Source organism: Alligator mississippiensis, chromosome 12 (assembly GCF_030867095.1).
Source record: "Alligator mississippiensis isolate rAllMis1 chromosome 12, rAllMis1, whole genome shotgun sequence".
Classification (NCBI taxonomy): domain Eukaryota; kingdom Metazoa; phylum Chordata; order Crocodylia; family Alligatoridae; genus Alligator; species Alligator mississippiensis.
In genome coordinates this window covers 58,938,985-58,958,141 of record NC_081835.1, presented here as the reverse complement: position 1 = coordinate 58,958,141, position 19,157 = coordinate 58,938,985, and the positions used below count along the sequence as shown (strand labels likewise).

At 41.6% G+C, this 19,157-nt stretch overlaps 1 protein-coding gene across 2 annotated transcripts in view; it reads right to left on the bottom strand.

Moving 5' to 3' along the window:
• Positions 1-656: 656 nt before the first annotated feature.
• GPR107 (G protein-coupled receptor 107) overlaps positions 657-19,157 on the bottom strand; it is a 54,914-nt gene continuing 36,413 nt past the window's right edge. For both annotated transcript variants that reach the window (XM_019475730.2, XM_019475731.2), the window contains 3 exons: positions 18,090-18,173; positions 17,160-17,284; positions 657-6,588 (listed from right to left, as the gene is read on the bottom strand). In XM_019475730.2, coding sequence (XP_019331275.1) covers positions 6,492-6,588; positions 17,160-17,284; positions 18,090-18,173 — 306 coding nt within the window. In that variant the 3' untranslated portion in view covers positions 657-6,491. The remainder of the gene's footprint in view (positions 6,589-17,159; positions 17,285-18,089; positions 18,174-19,157) is intronic.

The window sequence follows — 19,157 nt, the reverse complement described above, 5'->3', positions numbered from 1 at the left end:
ATCAGCCCTGTCAATCACTGCCAACATATCACTAGCTTTTGGCAGTGAAGCTGCAGAAGTTAAATAACCCCATGGTAGAAAGACAGGTTGTACTAATGTCCTGTACTGCTTTGAACTGGTCTGGGAAGTAATAGCTCCAGGACTTGCTGTCCCATTACACTGTATTTTCTGCAAGAGACCACTAGAGAGATAATGCTCATCTCATTAGTGCAAAATGGTCAGACGTTGCCATCAAGGCAAAAAATGAGCTTCAGAAACTGCACTACCTAGAGTGCACAAGCTTATAATATCCTGAGGCATGTGAAAAATAAAACCAAAAAAAAACATTCTGCAGTGTAAGCACAGCAAACAACTAAATGGCAGCTAAAGCCAGTACAGAGCAGCATCCTATTGGTATTCAAACTCGTTAATTAAAAATAATCTTTTCCCTATGGGGCAGACCATGGTCTGAACATCTACTCACATTCTTAAATAGTAAAAAAGCATCAGCTGCAGCCAAAATGCAGCTTGTTGGCCAACATGAGCAACCAGGCATTCTGCTGGCCAGGCACATCTTCACTAGCAGGAGCTAAGGAAGAGTGTGCACGTGTAATGTGCTGGAGCCACCGGGCCTATCTGGTCACTACAAACCTAGAGCAGAAGACCAAGAGAGACACTTTCATTCCAGTCATACAATCTTTATTTTACACGTTTATCACAGCAGGAAAAACCAAATGACCAATCATCCTGATTTGTACCCACCCAAATTAGCTTTAGATAAATACTGTTCATTGCTCTTTTATTAAAAGTTAAAAAAAATACTGAAAAATCCATTTTGCGTCGCAACATGAAACCAAGAGTCAAATATTTACACACCTTCAAGCAACCCCAAAAAGCAAGAGCTCAATGAGGATTTTAATCTTTTGATTCTTTTGGAGTTTGGATGGCCAAGTACAACCTACAAAGATGCCCTAAAGCAGATTTAGGATAGAGAAGGATCTTTTTTAAAAAAAAGAAAAGAAAAAAAAAGACCCCCACCAACCACCGTTAATAGAGGGGCACTTTTCAAAGCCATCCTTTGCTTCAGATGGTTATCACCTCACTGCTCCAGTCTCCTAGCTTTCGGACTTGTAGATACAAGAGAAAGTCTGACTCCCCTTTGGCAACATGGTTGTCAAAGTTCAGATTAAGATATGGAGATCAGAAGGCTCAGTGAAGTTTCCAGAGGGAAACATTTAAAACTTGCTCACTACAGAATTCACTGTAGTCAAAACTTAAACAGGTCCTTGAACCAGTCAACTTGCAAAGAATGAGCTCTTCTCAGCCACTTTCTTCTGTGCCTTCACTTCACGTATAATGTAGTATCTCAAGAGAATATTTTCTCATCAAATCCAGCTTCAGCCTCCTAGAAAACAGCTTTCAAGTATAAACCATGCAGAGACCTTAAAGAAATCACTGCTATAGCTAAACAAGACATCACTAGGGAAAAGCTACAGAATTCTCAGTATCACTAATAAAAATGATGTGAGCAAGCAGCTGCATGGCTGTGGCTACCAGGAAATCCAAGATTAATCTTTAAAAAAAAAAAGAGATTACAACATTTTCCAAGGAACACTATAAGAAACTAATTGCTCAAGAGTCTCACGAAGTCTCTTTCCAATGTAATTTCCTATGAAAAACATTTAAGATACGTGCCGGGTTTATGTGCAAAAGTTCTGGAGGCAAAATAATTGTTCTTGGTGAGTCTTGAGTGTCACCTTGTGACTTCCCCTCACTGTTGGTTAAGCCTCCATGGTCTCTTCAATGGAGAGAGGGGAAAGGGTCATGTATGACAAGGACGGAAGCAGCCATATCGGAGCTAGCATTCCAAGTCTGCTGTGGTTAGCTAGCTATAGTCATGGGAGATACCGAATGATATTTAGAGACAGGCTGGAAAACAGATTTCCTTTCCTCCCCCTCAGTATTTGTCCTCTCATGGTTCAGTTTTCAACAGGTGTCCAGCAATCTCACCAGCCGCGGAGCTCAGTGGAATTCGCAGGTGCTCAAAATCAGACAGGTGTTTCCCAACTCGCTGACAGCTACCTTTCCCCTTATTCCCTACCCCACTGTGAGCATCTGGTGGTCATAGACTGGAGTGCAAGTCCCCCCTCACTAGGGGCGATGTCACTGGTGGCAGAAAACAAAGGCGGCTAAAAATGTGCATTTAAATCCTGTTTTCTGGAGTGGATTCCTGGCTCGTACTTTGATACTTAAGAAACTCAAGTAGGATACATAAATTTAATGTTAGGAGGAATGTTACATAGCTAAAAGAATATACAGTAAATGTGTGCTCACACTCTACAGGGTCCATGTAGCTTAGGAAAAAAATAGACATCTTCCATATACTAGCTCCGAGACAAAAATGCTGCAATGCACCAAATCTTTACAACATGCTCCCAGGGTACGCCAGCACGAAAATCAAGGGACAGGGCAACCTGCTGGAGAGAAACATGCTGAACAATGTACCGAGCAGACCGTGACATGCTGGTTTAGATGGTAACATGAAAAAGAGCTTACTAATAGCATAGCTTGTTGCTTCCCCAACTGGAACTACTGCACTCGAGGGAAGGAGGTGACATTCTGGGTGATACTGTTAATATCATGGTTGAAAAAGAACAAAACAAAACAGAAGCCTGAAGATAAAACTACCAAGGGAAATATTTCCCAAGCCAGTAATATTCAAGCATTTGGCAACTGCACTACAAGCAAGCTTATTGTGGAAGACAGCTTGCTGAACCAAACTACAGCAGTCACTGCTACCACAGTAGGCAGGAGTGTTCAAGCATCATTTGGGTATCATTATCAATATTGATTTATTGGGGCATAAGTTGCATGACTACTGAAGAGAGCCGATGCCTGAGACGTTTCACAGTTTGCACAGTATGTGCTGCAAGGTCTCTAGGGGTGATGCATCAAGCCATCCGCAGCTATATGCTCACAGAAGGCCCAGTTTTCCAAGCCTTCAGACACTTTTAGCGCTATGGCCTTGTAAAGTCTTTTTCTTTTTTTGCCAACTTTCATCATTACAGGCATAAAGAGGGAAGTTAAACCACCTGCATCCTAGGATGGTCAACTTAGTCGCAAGTAATTGGATCACCCTCTTTACAGTGTCAGTAGGGTACCAGGCATCTGTGGAAGCAGTGTTTGAAAGCCAGGTGCTTTGATTATCGTAACTTTTGGGTCACTATTTCAGGGCAGTGGGGCTGGCCACCAAAATCAAGCACTTGCCAATCGCATGGAGTAGACAGGGGGGGAAAAAAGGCAAGCCTTCCTTTTTGAGAAGCAAGTAGAGAGAGTGCCTGTAAGATGGTGGCTGCTATATGAACTTTTGATTGCTCTGCTCATTTTTCCACCCACAATGCTAAGCACTATATTTTCATAGCAATAATTTAGCTGCAACCAGCTGGTACCATTGGTTGTCTTCCAACATTGCTGACATCAGATGCCAGCTAGAATTGGCCAGAAAGTGGCGCATTTGTCTCTGGTTCACAGACCAAAGTTGCCCATTTTAGAAACGCTTCCTGGGTTCCTCCTCTCCACCTCATAGCCCATGAGACAGCCTCAACTCCTGCTTATTCCTCGACTCTGCAGACAAATTTCTAGCGGATATATTAGCAAAAGTGCATATAAAGAGAGAAACCTGAGACTGAAGGTATAAGCGTTACCTATACCGGTGGCTGTGTTGCCGTAATATGTAGCAGTTAAGAGTTGGCATCCCCTAGCAGTCCTCACAAGACTTCTGAAAGGGCCAACACCCATTGGAGTAGAAAGAGCCATATCCTTTAAAAAAAGTTCACATTTAATTCAGGAAGTGTACAAACAGATCCCCTGAAGGCATCACTTCTGGAGTAAGAATGTGTTGTTGCACCTCTATTCCTGACATGAAATCCTTACTGCTTACTCAACCACCTCCATTTGCCAGAAGAGCACTGGAGTTGCCAATGCATTATTCTCAACAATTTGCAGGCAAGTCCACATCTAAAAGGCCATTCCCTGGAATTGCAAATAGGCAGCCAGGGACTTCCACAGTTCTGGGGCTGCACATCAGAGCAGAGTGAGCGTGCTTTCCCATATAAGAGCAACAGCTTTCAAGACCACAACTGCCTTGGCACACTTGGCTGAGTGCTACTTCCTCACATCTCTACCACTTAACATGCAGAAAGAGCAAAAACAATTATTTCCAGGAACCCTGGAAGCTCTACAAGATCATGTGTGGACCACCCCGCTAGTGAAAAATTTCCATTTCTCCTAATGAAAGCTTGAGGTTCATGAGATGTTAGCCACCAAGGGTAGGGGCAGACTATTACAGCTCTAATGTATTATGAAGCAAGTGAGAAAGTTGCTACAGAAAAAAACCTTGGTGTTGGGAATCATGATGTTTTCAAGTGCAATATGAAAGGAAACTGATCCCAGGCATCAGAGCAGACAGACTCTTCTTACCATCCACTTTCAACATTTTTGAAGCTTGCAGTGATGATGAGAATTGGTGTAGGGAGAAAGCAATACCGCTGTCCAATGGGAAGCAGTTTTAAAGAACTGAAACCCCATCTCAGCCTCAGTTCCCAGAAAGAAACAGTTCGACAATCCAAAACCAAAAAGTGAGTTTCACCCTGTTCCAGGCTGTAGGAAGAGAACAAAGCTGCCAGCAAGTCTAGCTCCCCAGGCAGTTGCTCCCTGGAGATGCAAGCTCTGCAGCCATTGAACAAATCTGATCCCTTGTGGGTTTGTCATTTGCAGGTATGCCAAGCTCTTATAGTGAAACCTATGCAACCCTGCATTATATCTACATAGCCCTGCAAAAGGACTAAGGCTGGTGTCCAAGTCGCTTAGTTTCTACTTATTTTATTTGATTAAGTTATATACCACCTTATCCCTCTTATACTGAATTAAAGAGTGACTCCCCTACCCAGCTAAGAGCAGCCTTATTAGTACTATGTTAGATGCTTGTGCTATCAGAAATACCAGAGCACTACAGGTAAAGCACAGGGCACTTGTAATTTGTCTGTTAAGGATCCTATTGAAGACTAGAAGCCAGTAGGTGAAATTCCTCAATTAGCTAATCACCAATTCTTTCCACAAGCACCTACTGCTTCATCACTATCCCTGTTCCCCTACACAGCCCTTTCCCATTTTCTTTTACTTTAATGCCTGAACAGAAAGCTTTAACTTCCTATTTGCTGAATGTTTACAGGGCCTAGGAAGAAATACCATCATCTTACTTCCCAACATGCTCCCTGCTATGACTGGAGCTGCAGCTTACTGGTTACGCCATCAACTCTGTTCGACTCAGAGGGGCTCAGGCAGCAGCAGCATCACTGATTCTACACGTTCCAGCCAGAGGCAAGCAGCCACCCACAGAGACAATATGGTTCAGAATAAAGGAGATGAGCCAGAGATTCGTCCTGCAGTAGTCACAGCATTCTTTCAGAAGCTCTTCCTCCCCCACACAAGTAAGAAGCTCCTCTTGCTGGACCATTGCCCTTTGCAACACTCCAGCCCACCACAATGTGTTTCTCAAACATTTCATATTGGAAACCAAAACGTTCTGGGTCACAGTTTAAGAATCAAGACTTAAAATAATCCCATAGGGCCCTAACAAACAGCATCAGTGTTACCCAGCTGATAGGAAAGGGCCCGAGTACCAAATGCTGATTTCTTCTGCATCGGTGCATAAATACAGAGCAACTTTTCCAACGGTGGAAATCAGAACTTAGCCTGAAGGACAAAAAGCTCAAACCATGATGTTTTTCAATGAAGCACATGCTTAAACTGATGCATCCCAGTATTTACCTGCACGGACTAGAAAAGACCAACCTCTGGACTTCACCAAAGGGAAAGATGGCAAGAGAGTCATCTCTGATCCAGTATCTGGTTACATTTTCCAAATGATCATTCCTGTTAGTTTATTTTACAGCCTCCTCACTGTCTCCCTCCTGGCCATCAAGAAGCCTGCCTGATTTGGCAGAAGTTTACAAAAAAGAGTCACATACCCTCTCCCATTTCCTCATTTTTCATGATATTGTCAACTCCAGCATGTATGTTACAGAGCATGTGTGTATCTATATGCATTATATAATTATAAGCTTTACATACACACTAAGAGGTCTTTCTCTCTCTCTCTCTCTCTCAATTTGTATTACACTTTTCAGATAACGCCACCAAGCAATTTGGATCAACCACCTGTTCCAGAAAGGGGGCAAAATAATATTACAAAAAGAAAACCAAAGCCACCCTTGCATCCATAGGAAAGTGTCACACTCTCGGCAGGTACAGCAAGAAATTCCATTTTCTTTAAAAAAAAAAAAGAAGAATAGTTAGGTATTTTTTGCAATGTTTTGCTCCCCCTACACACGCCCCGCTGCAGTGTCAGTGTTGGGAAGTACAGGTTGCTCCCTTTCCACTGAGAGGTGTATTAATAAATTAAAAAAAAAAGTCTCTCTGAAAGTGCTGCCTTGGTCCAGGGGATCAGGCCATCATGCTGTGTTCTCCCACTCGCCCTGGGACTCCGCTGAACCATTCATCACCTTCTTGACCTTCTTCATCCCCTCCATTACCCCAGAAGTGGTCACCCTGGAGAAACAAGGAAAGAAAAGCAAAAAAGCGAGTCTCAGAATATGAGTGAAAACAACAGTGCTTCAGAAGAGTCAAGATCCACAACCCAAGAACTGGAACACCCATTTCTACCAACCACCAGGCTTGGCCCTCTATTTTGTTTCTGTTTTATTATAAACCAAACAAATATGATGATTACTTAACCAAATCAAAACAAACACAATTATCTTTCTATAATTAAATTTGTACCGTTTTACTTCCACAGAAATCTCTAATTAGTCACATCTAGATTAGACTCATCTTTTTCCACAGCTTGCAAAATAGTAGCAATGCATTTCCTCTAAGACAATGCTGATGTTGTCTAGGAGCCAAAGTCACATGGACAGATATTTAAGTGGTACAAGAGAGGCAACTGAAGTCCAGTCACATCCCTAAAAGAAGGATCTTTAGTATAGACAAATTGAGGTTTTGGAAAATAATTCGACTCCAAGTTAAAGGATGACACTGGATTTTAAAACTAGGGTTTGAACTAGCTCATTATTTGTGCTGATAGTTACATAGTCTTTGTCCTAAATATCTTACAAATGGGCAAGAATGGCACCTATTATTCAGCAGAGAGCTGGGACAAGTGACTTAAGACCATGTAGGGTGATGGAAAATCCAGAAACCAAACCCAAGTCTCTAGGGTGCCAATTGTATGCCTTATACATAAAATTATCCTTCCATTTTGGTATCAAGAACTTCCATTTCTCCTTCCATAAACATCCTCATTTGTTATTTTTCCAAATGGAAATGGCTGGCACAGATTCTTGCTGAATTTCAGTGGAAAGACTGTTGTTAATGCATTTGCGTTTTGCAGGCTTCAGTGCAAAAATGTGCTGAAGTTTATTCTAAAAAGTCTTTGGGCAAAAACAGATGCATCCACAGGAGCCAGAGTAACCATGCTGGGACTAAACTGTTTGTTTTCAGCAGTCTGAAGAAGCCACCCACAGCCAGCCCTACAGGCCTAAGACAGCACAGAGATCAAGACCGCACAGAAGGACTGGGACCAAGGAGGAGAAAGCCACAGCAATGCCAAGGCTCCTTTATATTCTAAAGAAGTGTTGCTGTGGAGCACTGTGTAGAACTTCCTAGCTAAAAATATCTTTCTAGGATGGAGAGGAGGTAGCAGGGAAGCAAGCAAGGTATAATTGGTTATTGGAAGCTCTTTGCAAGAGGATAAGGTCTTCCAGTAGGAAAGCAAGTTGCTAGCTAGGCCAAGGGAAAGATCTACCAGAGCAGTTTTACGTATTGTGCATGTAAGTACTTTAATCTGTGTTTATGTTAAAGAGAAACAATATAATCTGGGGCTCAGCTCAACAACCAAAACCCTACAGCCTACCCACTTTTACTAAAGTTTGAAGCCTATAAGTTAAAAACCCCCCAACAAACTACCCCATGAAACACATGCATTTAAAAATTTTCTTAATTCTTTAATTAACATACAGGGTTCATCATTACCTCTTCTGGATCTTCGCTGCTTCTATACATAGTAACCAGAGGAGGGGAAAAATATCTGTGCTATGTATTATGCACATGGCTACAGTCCAGAATCAAACAGTGGCTTAAAACATACTGAGTCCTGCTAATATCAAAGTTATTCAGTAGAAATCAGGATAACAATAAAAAACCGAGGTCACTTATATCAATTTGGAACTGGATTTATCATGGCAATTTGACAGAAGGAACATAAAACCTCATAATACTCTGCAGATTATACAGGCACATCTGTGCACCAAGCTGGAATAATGCCACCAGTGTCAGACTATTACCTTGAGGATAAGACAAGCTCTCCAAGATAGGGATACAATGTCCTTTTCCTCTGTAAACCACAGATAAAATAATCTCTCCCACACAGTAATTTGATATATATGCAATTTAATCTTTTTATTCTGTTGTAGAATATGGTACTTGCTCCACTTATTTATCAGTGCCTTTTGATGTCTTGTCATGTAATAAAATTCTTTACTGCGGACCCCAAGAGCCCCAGGTAAGAATGCTCCCTCACCTCCTCCTTGGGCCCCTGTGCAAATCCATCACAGAAAATCCTAATGGCAGGTAATGTCCTGTGTTGAGATGCAGCTTTCATTCTTGCTGTGCCTTTTCCCAAAGAGCTGGTTTGAGCAAGATATTTTTAAAAGGAAAGGAAAAAAAAAGTCTCTCTCCTCATCCTTTTTTGGATGAAGGGAGAGGGCTGTTTTAAAGGCTCTTTAGATAATGTCATTTTACTTCCATCCCAGGCAAGATCTCCAAGCTTGTGTTTATTGTAGCTATAATTTTCCCAAAGAAACACACTATTGCCAGCAGAACTCCACTGGTGACAGAACAAGTGTGGACTGCACAGAGGAGGTCCAGATGGGACAGCATTTATATACCTATCACCTAGGTTTTTGTTTCTACCTTTGTCACCAATAACCATTGTGAAGTATTCCCTCCCCCGAAGCAGTTCAGACAACACTTATTAGGAACCATGAAACTCAGGACCAAACAGCATTAGCTAAATTCAAGCACTCGCATTCAGACTCACTCTCCAAGCTGCCATGAGATTTCAACCCTGATCCACAATAATGTACCTCAAAGATTCCCAGAATTGCAGTGTATAGGAGCTCTGGTTATTTCTAACCAAAAAATGATACTGAATGACAGCTAAGACATGTCAAACCCCTTCTCCTCTGTTTTTTAAGCAAGTAATACTTGTAGTTGCTACAGGAGCAAATAATTGGTCACTAACAGGAGGAAGGAGCGGTCCATTACAAACTCTGTTAAGAGGTGTCCCACTGCTTTGTTCCTGTCCTAGTTATCCCAGACCTTTAAGGAAAGGATTGCCATGTCTGCAGAAGCGTTTCCATCTTTCACAGCTCGGAACATCCTGACCCTCCTTTTTGCTTGGTCTTCTGTTCTATAGCTCTGTAAGAGGAAAAAACCTGGAAGGGTGATAGAACCTGACCTCCAGGAGTCAAGTCTGATACTGCAAACTGGACTGAAAACTGATCTGCCATCAAGCAAGGTCACCGAACTCAAAGAACAGAGCTTTAGGGATGCTTGCTTTTTACAGCAGTCTGCTGTGATGCAGGACCTGGAAGCCTGTGGAAGGCAGAATGGCAGGGACCTACAGGTGCTGCCATTTCCTTCTCCTGCAGAGCAGTTTATCCCACCTAATGCAAAGGGAACAAACTCAGGATGCAGAGATGAAACAAAGGTGACAGTATTCTTACAGTGTTTGCTTTATTGGGTGGCTGCAGGTAGCTAGAAAAATAATTGAGGTTACAGCCTTTATGCATTGGTGAGATGCTTTCATTTAATTTAATACTTTTACTTCCACCTGATCCCACTTCAGAGGGGATCCCACACCCCCAACACATGCTCCCATGCATCATTTGTAAAATAGCACTGAGGCATCTGACATGTACAAATGAGGCCTATTGCTTTGGACATTCTCCCCACCCTTCCCCAACCCTGCCAGGAATGAGAAAGCAGCAAACTGCTTTCCCACCCACCCCAGGGAGGACAATTGTTTACATGCTGTGTTTTGGTCCAGAAGATGGTATTAAAACCAGAAACCAACAGACTTCTCTTTTGCTTGAGAGTATTTGCACCTTCAAGCCACAAGCCTAAAATGAAGCAAAATTCTGGCTCCATGTGCACAAATGGACAGCACATGCTTTACAAGTGGCATAGTACAGAGTATACAAGTCACTTGGCTGGTGAAGAATAGCTATTGCCCCTGCTCAGAAGAAAAGATCAGTCTCCAGATTAGTTTTAGTATACTCTCACCTGCACAGACAACTCCTATTGTTTTCTGTTCAGGTGCACCAAATTCAAAGGCCTACAATGTCCAAGATCATTTTCTTCTACTGGCTAAAGACCCTCAGTAAAAATGCAACCAATACATACTTTAGCCTTTCCTACAGTTAAGCCTTTCTAACTTGGATTTAATTTAAAAAAGGTGAAAGCTGAGCAAAGTTTTCATGTGATTAACTGTGCAGTCCCCCCTATGCCCCCTTTCTCACATGTGCATGCACACACACATGGTCTTCAGGTTTACAGCTTCTACCTTAGCTTGCCATTTCATCAACTGCAATTTTGTTTCACATGCTGGGGAGGGGTGGAAGGGTTCTTTCTTTTTTTTTTTTCTTTTGTAAACATGGTCATCAACAGCATTTTGGTGTTGCACAGACCAGCCAAGTTTCTCAAGCTTCCCCCGTTTGAAAGTGGGCATGGATCAGAGAGCCAGAGTGAAAATATCCAGTGCAACAGCATTAGCTCATGATTCTAACATTTTCCTGGAAGAGTTGAGCAAAGCCTGGAGCCCAGTTAGGGTGAGCACAGTAGGTTGAAATCTAAGACACAGTTCTCCCTTCCCTTGATTTATGAGAAAGGGGATGTTAAAGCCAGCAGTTCTCAACCTTTTTAAACGCAAGGCACCCCTCCAAAAATGCCAGCTCTTAGTTTTCATTCATTTTTTTTGTATTGTAGAAAGATTAGAGTAATTCTCCTGTTGTAAGACACTCAGAAAGACTCCAACTGGTCAGAAGTTTTGAATGCAGTAGATTCCTATTTGAAATCTCTGGGTTTCTCTTATGAATGTTTACACGCTAAACACTAACATGAGGTGGCACCTTTGAAAGGATCTCAAGGCACCGCAGGGCGCCACAGCCCCCTGCAGAAGAATCACTGGGCCGAGACCAACTGAACACTTCTGCAGCACCGTTCCTCAGAAAAATCAAAGGCATTTTCCATCTATCAAATAAGAGAAAGCCTCCCGCCTTGCATTTCACTTACAAAAAAAAAAAAAATCAAACTGGAACAACCTAACATGGCAAAGGCTCCCTATGAGATTTCTGAAGTTTGCAACCTTTTATCTTCTGCCATGGGCTCAGAAAAGTGAGAGGATATTTATTACATGAAAAGAAGCACATGAGCATGTGTGCATACATACAAAAGTACTCAGGATGCCATTAGCCACCCAAATGTCAATGAGCTCTGATTTTTTCTGCTAAAGCATTATTTAATAAAAAAAACCCAAACCAAACTAAACCAGAACAGGAAATGCTTAGCTGGCAAACAAGCATATAGATTTTTACTGCTGTTTCACCTAGCACATAAGTGTTTACAAATGCAGTTTTTCAAATGTGTAACCTTCTCTTCCTTGATGTAGCTGGAGAATGAAGAATGAATGTCTCTTTACAGATCATCTCTGCCAAATGTTCAGTGGAATTAAACTGACCCATGAATCGAGGACCTCGCAACAGGGCTCTGGGAAGTTACCCGAAATGGGCAACAAGGGAAGTCTTAGAGCAAAACACTAGATTCCCTCACTCTATCAAAAACTCAAAAATGCAATTTTCTCATCCCAAGTCTCTTGCACGCTCCTTGCTTTCCTGTGACTGAGACACAAATAGTTTAATTTATTCAAGTCACTAGGTTTGCTCAAACAAGAACCTACCCCTAGCAGATTTTTTAAAAAGGATTAACAAAAAAGTTAATAAAGTACATAAAATAGATGTCAGGTTATTGGTCCTACAAACTGGGGGTACATCAAGGACACACTACATGATGTGTAGTTTGGGGAGTGAGAGATCCACTGCCCAAAATGAATCTCGGTGCATAGCTACCAAGGAAGTTAGCCAAGTGTCCATGCCTGTTCCATGAGTCCATGTAGCAAAGTGTTCATGCCTGGACCTCTCATGAGTCATTTAGGACTGTGTTTTTCTGGCATGGACATTTATTCACCAGCACCCACCCTGGAGCTACATTTCATGCACAAAGGCCTCCTAACCATCAATAGGTAATGACTTAATTGCTCCTGAAAAACTAGGTTAAAAAATTAGTGATGCTGAGTTTTTTGCATTACCAACTCCACAAGCTACTCTAAGCATCAGATCCCCAATGTAACCGTTGAAGGGCAAACACTGGAGCCAAGTACCTCTGTGGGCTACCTCAGGGCACTTCACAGTAAAAAGGTACAGACACAGCATCAGAAAGAGGATGATACTGCAGCACTTTCCACCAAACAATTCATTTGAGTTATCTGGGGGTACTTGTACCTATTTCAGCCTCATTTATCTTAAACATTCCATTTAAGTTTTCTCTCTTCGCAATAAGGAGAACCAGATGGCCGAAATAAGATGCTACAAATGAGAATTGAAGCAAGAGACTGTTTCCTTTCGCCTGTACCAGGATCAAGAAAAACTGCTTTTGTAAGCAGTTCCATACCTTACTACTGCTTTTCTGTAACCAAAGGTTATGGGACAGTTGAAAGACCAAGCAAGGAGGCATGCCATCAGATGCATTTGAAAACTGGCCACAGAGTTCCAGTCCTAAAAAGCTTGTAATACAATAAAAATTAATTCCAGAGACCATTTTTATCCTCCACTAGTTCACAAAAAAAATTGAATAGAAACTTGTTGCAAGAAAAATCTTTTGCCGAATTCTTTAGGGTAAACTTGTCTTCAGTGCTTTCCCCAGCTAATGCTACTTCCAAACTGTGCTGACACCGGTGAGGTTGGTGCAAACGTGTTTTGACGTGCAAAGGCTCTTCATGAATTGGAATGTTAACTTCAGTTCCATTCAGAACTGGATGAGGCAAGAGCTTGCCAAATTGGAGAGAAATTAATTGGAAGGAAAATTCTTGAGCTTGTATGCAAATTACAAAAAAAAGGCATTTTCTAAGTTTTACTGACAACATTCATTGGAGCTGCTGGTTTAAAATGACAAATACTGCTTCTTTCTACAGTCCAATGAGGAAAGAAAAAAAAGCTGGGTAATAAGTAACACTCCTATCAGGCAGCACAGAGCATCTATAGTGCAGTGAACTATTGAAGAGTAGCACAAAATACAGAACATCTGGTCTGAAACATTCAAACCTGTCTGTTTTACATTGTATCCAGGGAAGAGTTACATTTATACAATTGGTTAGATAGGCTAAAAGTTCAACACATTGTCTGGTGTTTCCTGGAACCAGCTAGTCAGGTTAGATACTGGCCAAGATTAATTTAGTTAGAGTTTATTAAAAATACTGCAAAAACTGACTTTGTCACTAATTATTCTTTAATTGCTGCTCTCATTCCACTTATGCACCACCTTAAACTGGCTCAGAGCACTGGAGATCCCAGTCAAAGTAAGCTTTTAAACCAATGGACCCCTAAAGACATAAGATAAAGTATGCAGAGAGATAAAGTGCTATAAGCATTTTGAGAGCCCGTAGCATGAATGCTCCAATATGGCACCATGTTACCCAGCTCCTAGAAAGCAAAACAACAGCACCTTACAATTAAGAAGCAATTAAAAAAACCTCACCTGTGCTGGCCAACAAGGCTCCTTATCAAATTTTACCTCATCCTCAAGATCAGAACAGCACCCTAGCCATATTTTGCATTCAGACTGGAAACCCACCTACCTGCATATCCCCTACAAGGTAAAAACCTTTCAAATTATCTGGGACCTACAAGCATTTAGGGCAACACTGCTCAAATGTTTTATTAGGCAAGCTAGATGAGACAGCTGGCTAATGATTCCTGACAGTCCTGTTGCACTGAGTACCTGCCTAATCAGAACTTCTATCCAGATCTCTACTTTGCCTAAACCTAGTCACACAGGGTGTTTATAGACATGCTCCCAAGAGGTGTGTGTGGAGAGGGGGAGGCACTTTAATTAGAGAACCACACTAATTAAAAGTGCCTGAGCATCATGTGCATCAGTATCCCCACACTGAAAGATGGTGACAGGGCACTCTGAACTATAGCTCCTTGCATAAGCTTTAGTGTAAAGCACCCTGCTGCTGCTTTTCAGCGCGGGGAGGCTGCTAGAGCGTGTTAATTTCCGTGTTCCAGCAGACTTGATCAATGGCGCTGGATTTGCAACACAGCGGAGCAGCCTTACTGCACGTCTATAGGAGTACACAGTTGTTCTTGTTCTTGTCAGGCCCTCTGCTATTGTATTCTTGACATTAAGCCTATCCTCTCTGCTTCTTCCAACAGGGAAATGATTTCAATTTCTACAATAGCCAAAAGCTATTAAGAGCCTGTCTGGGTTATAGAATGAAACTAGTGGAAGTATATAAACCTCAATTGTGCTTTGACAGTGACCAGATGTGCCACCAGTCAAGCTACAATTACATTGCTTCGCTGAAGTTTGGACCACTTTGACTATCCTACCCACACAATGGATACCAGGGATGCAATCTAATGTTTCAAGATGTGCTAAATTTAGATATTGCATCTGCTCCCCTAATCTTCTTGCAAATGTTGCTGGTTCTACTTTTTCTCTCTCTCTGTTTTTAACAAAACAGCTTCTAAACTCCTGTGATCTAAAGGACTCCCACAAAGGAGAAACTGTTTACAGAGAAGTGGAAGCAAAAGAAACCCAAAACAAACCACGAGGCATGCTATTACACATGCACAGAATAAGCCACAGAGAACTTATTTTTCTGATCTCAGTTAAAGTAAACCCTGAAATAACTAAAAGGAAAGAAAAAAATACAGACAATGTGATTTAAGATGCTATTCCTTTAAAGGTACCTCTGGGAAGACCATTCTATTGTGTAAGCCTCTAGGAAAAGGAGCAGATTCAGTCTTTCATTAAAATGAATTGGGACAGATAAGGTTAATAAGAGCCTTGAGACTTTAATGATGGATTCAAGCATCTGTAGAGACTGCCTCACCATCTCTGCCCTTTGTTTGTCCTCTCATCCCAAATACATCAACTCTCTCCCCGCTGCTTTCTCCAAATCACAACACCCCAAGAAGGTCTGAGAAATCAATTCAGATGGGCAAGAATACATGTTAAATTACACTGAACAAGGCTTTTTTATGGCATTCCATTACAGGAAATTAGAAACATTTCTGAATCCCACCCTGAGGCAGAAATACCAGAGGGGCAGGGGCAAGCATTTGGATTGAAATCCATCTTTGTGCTTAATTATTCCAGATTATAAAACTCTTAGAATTCTTATTTCCATATGTAATGGATCATCAGCCCCAGGGCCTGGTGATCTAGCAGAAGCAAGGGAACATGGAAGAGGAAGGCTTCTAAGAATTCACCCTGTAGTTCTGCCTTGCTCAGGATTGTGCTGTCAAAGCTCCAGGCTCAACTATCAGGGGTAAGAGTAAGTAAAGCAGCACCCTGCATTGTACTCCACCCACTCTACGGTGGGTGAACACAGATTAGTATCCTGCAGCTGCAAGGAAGTTGTGTGCTTGCGAAGAATTCTCAGGGTAAGAACCGCTGGAAGAAACCTCTCTCTGATTACACACTGGATGCGCTCCAGTTAAGATGAGACTGCAAGGGAACCAGGTCAGTTCATTCTGGTCTTTGAGCCAAAGGTCAAATAACTTCTCCTCCATTTGCACTGGAATTAAGGATTTCCCAGGGATTGCCTCAAGTTAATCTAATTGCCAGCAATAGGCTGTGACGTGACAGCTAGAGCCAGCAGGTTCACTCTAAAAAGCCAGGCTGAGAAAGCTTTATGCAGGCATTCAGCTGTCACCAAAAATAGCAAGGTTAAGATGACTTCAGTAGGGTAATGATCCACAGTAGCTCGTCTGCAAGATCAAGACCTTCCTCATGTAAACAAAACCTAAACCATAATAGCACCTCTCCACTCCAAGCAGACCCGAGTGCAGGCAAGCCTCATTGTCTGCAACAGTTAATACAAAGATGCAAAAACACAGACAGGGGGAAAAAAAAAACTGAAGGGGTAAGACAATAAGGGTGTCTATGTTTAAGCAAACATGTGGATGCTTTTAGGGGGATAGATGGCCACTGGTGTTGCCTCTGGCTGGAGATACATTGCAAACTTTGATAAAGGTCTATGAACAGCAGATACTGAAGCAAAAGGGAAGAACATGGCTCTAAGTTACAATATAACAATCTTATGTTACAATGTGACACTATCTTTTCTCTCACCATCTCACCCTCCTCCCCCAAGTGGGATTGGGAAGGATGTTGCAAAGAGGGAGGGTATGGCCCTCTTTCTAGGTTTACCTCAAAGTATCTTCACCTAACCATTTCTCTGCTTCTGCCATTACAGAGCATTAAAAATGCCTTCTCTTTTTTATAAGCCAATCCCATGGTGGAGGTGGTGCTTAGCTTCTTTTTTGCAAAGTGCTGTATGGCTGCAGTACATGTCAAGGCCTGGAGTGCCCCAGTTTGAGACCTCTGGATAAACAGTTGCCTGAGAATGTAGGGGACTGGCCTCCATGGCCTAAGAGGCCCCTTCTAGTCCTGTTCCAGCCCCAACAGCACCTTTGCAAATGACTTAAAAAAAAAAAAAAAAAAAGCAAAGCTCTTATGTGACCTAGTATCTTTCTGCACACCAGTACAATGCTCAGTTCTGGTCCGCACATAAGCACACAAGCTTCCTTCGTGCTTTGAGAGCCACTGAGTAGAGCAGTTAGCTCCAGACCTCACTTTTACACATCCCAGACTGATTTGCTTAAGGGGTAGAGTGGGGAGAGAATAATAAGTCTCCTTCAAACGAAGGTGCAAGCAGTCTGTTCTTTCTGCACAATGTTAAAACCAACAATGAGGAGGGGCAGGAAAGTTCTTACACAGCTTCCATCTCCAAGTCATCCTCGTCTTCCAGAGAGAGTTGTAGGTAAGGGTTGTCTGATGCCGGACGGAACTTGTACCCAGTAAGGACGAAGAACACCAGTGTGGCCATTTCATCCAACAGCTACAAGTAAAAACAGGAGACAAGATTATTATTTTTGACCCCAATATAGTTGCAATACATTTCCCTTTGTTTGAGAATTGGAGGGTTTAGTGAACCAGATGACTTTAGTCTGGTAAAAGTGCAACAAAGCTATTCCCTGCCTGATTGATGCCAGTATCTGGACAAATACTGTCAAGCCTTCTACTTTTGTTGTTTTCCTGGTTTTAAATAACCAGTTACAAATCTAAACATTATTTCAGTTCTTTAAAATTAAAAGCAAAGCCTTACTGCAGTTAAGGAAACAAAGATCCTTTAAACTGTTTGGAGCTACCAGCAGTTAACACATTCAAAGACTCCCTGCATGGTAGCTTGGATTATACTGTAAGAAACCAAGCATTTAAAAAGTCACCAAGCAAATAAAGCCCGTAGATGGAAAAGTGAAAGCCTATTTTGCCAGCTCCCTAGAGCCTCAATTACATAGGACAAACCTGGGTCTGATTTTTTTCCTTTGTATGCTCTTGATCCGTTTCCTTGAGACACTTTTAAACTGAAAAGCTAAAATCAATAATATGATTACCTCCAGACATCTCATGTATAATCCAGCAGCCATGCTGGATAAACAGGAAACTAAAAATATATTCCTTCCCCACCTCAGGTATATCAGGGTTAAGATCAGGAGAAATCACAGACCTTAGTACTGTATTTAGAGAAATTATGTTATAATATGGAGAAACACTTGTGTGTTTGCTTTTAATGTAGTCCCATTTTAAAATAAAGGAGTAAAAAATACAGAGGATGGAAGTATTCTCCTTTGCCAGCAAGATACCTGGTAGAGCCATTTCCACTGGAATGGGACAGCAACCTTAATAAGCATCGCAATGATCCGTGTGAAGTAAATGTAACATACAATCTGTGGGAGGAGAGAAGAAAAAAAAAGGAGTAAGAACGAAGGCATCATCATTTCAAAACCTCTTTTTCTAGAGAAACAGTACAAGTGAAGAGTTACTTGAGAATTAAGCCCGATTCGACTTATTACACTATTTGATAAACAAAGATACAGATTGATGATTTTATTACCAAAATCTAAATGCAAAACACTAATGCAAATCTAAATGTCTCGAGGTATGATTAACAGCATAATATATATTCCTTTAACTTTCACTGGGGATGTGTAAATGTTTCCACAGAGTAGCAAAATCAGGCACATAGTTTTTTATTCTTACAGCTTATGAAAAGATGTCTGACACCAGGCAACTGAAAACCGTTAACAGCGTGGTTCTTGTGATAGATGCTTACAGCTTCCTTTACTTTCAACAGAGACTGCATGCCCCTCTCGGCACAATTTGGTCCCAAATTTAAATTTTATTAGGCTGACAGTATGTTGTTTTAGGCTCAGCAACTCAGTAGGCAAAGCTCAAGGTGACCTCAGGGGGAGTGAAGAAATGCAGTGTACTCTACTTATATACCTACCAGGTAAGTGCATAATTCACCTGACTGAAAACCAGTGCCAATCCCAAACACTTATCTATTACTTAACTCGTAAGTCATAGCAAACATCAGTTAAATGCACAAAATAAAAGGTAAGCTATGAAATCCTGGCCATATTTTTGTATTTTCAGAGAGCTACCCCCTTCTTTAAATGAATTTATCCTCATTAAACGCCCTTGTGACCTAGGACAGTGCTATGCCTATTTTACAACTGAAGCCCATGGAAAAACTGACTTGCCCGTGATGACACAAAACAGGCTGCATCACTAAGGTTAAAACTCAGTCTACAATCCCAAAAGAGTTCTGCATGACACCAGGAGATTAGTGCCAGCAATGCAAAATGCATTTTGCTTTGTTGACCTCAAATGTGTAGACAGACATCTGGTTAAACACATTTGCAGAATAT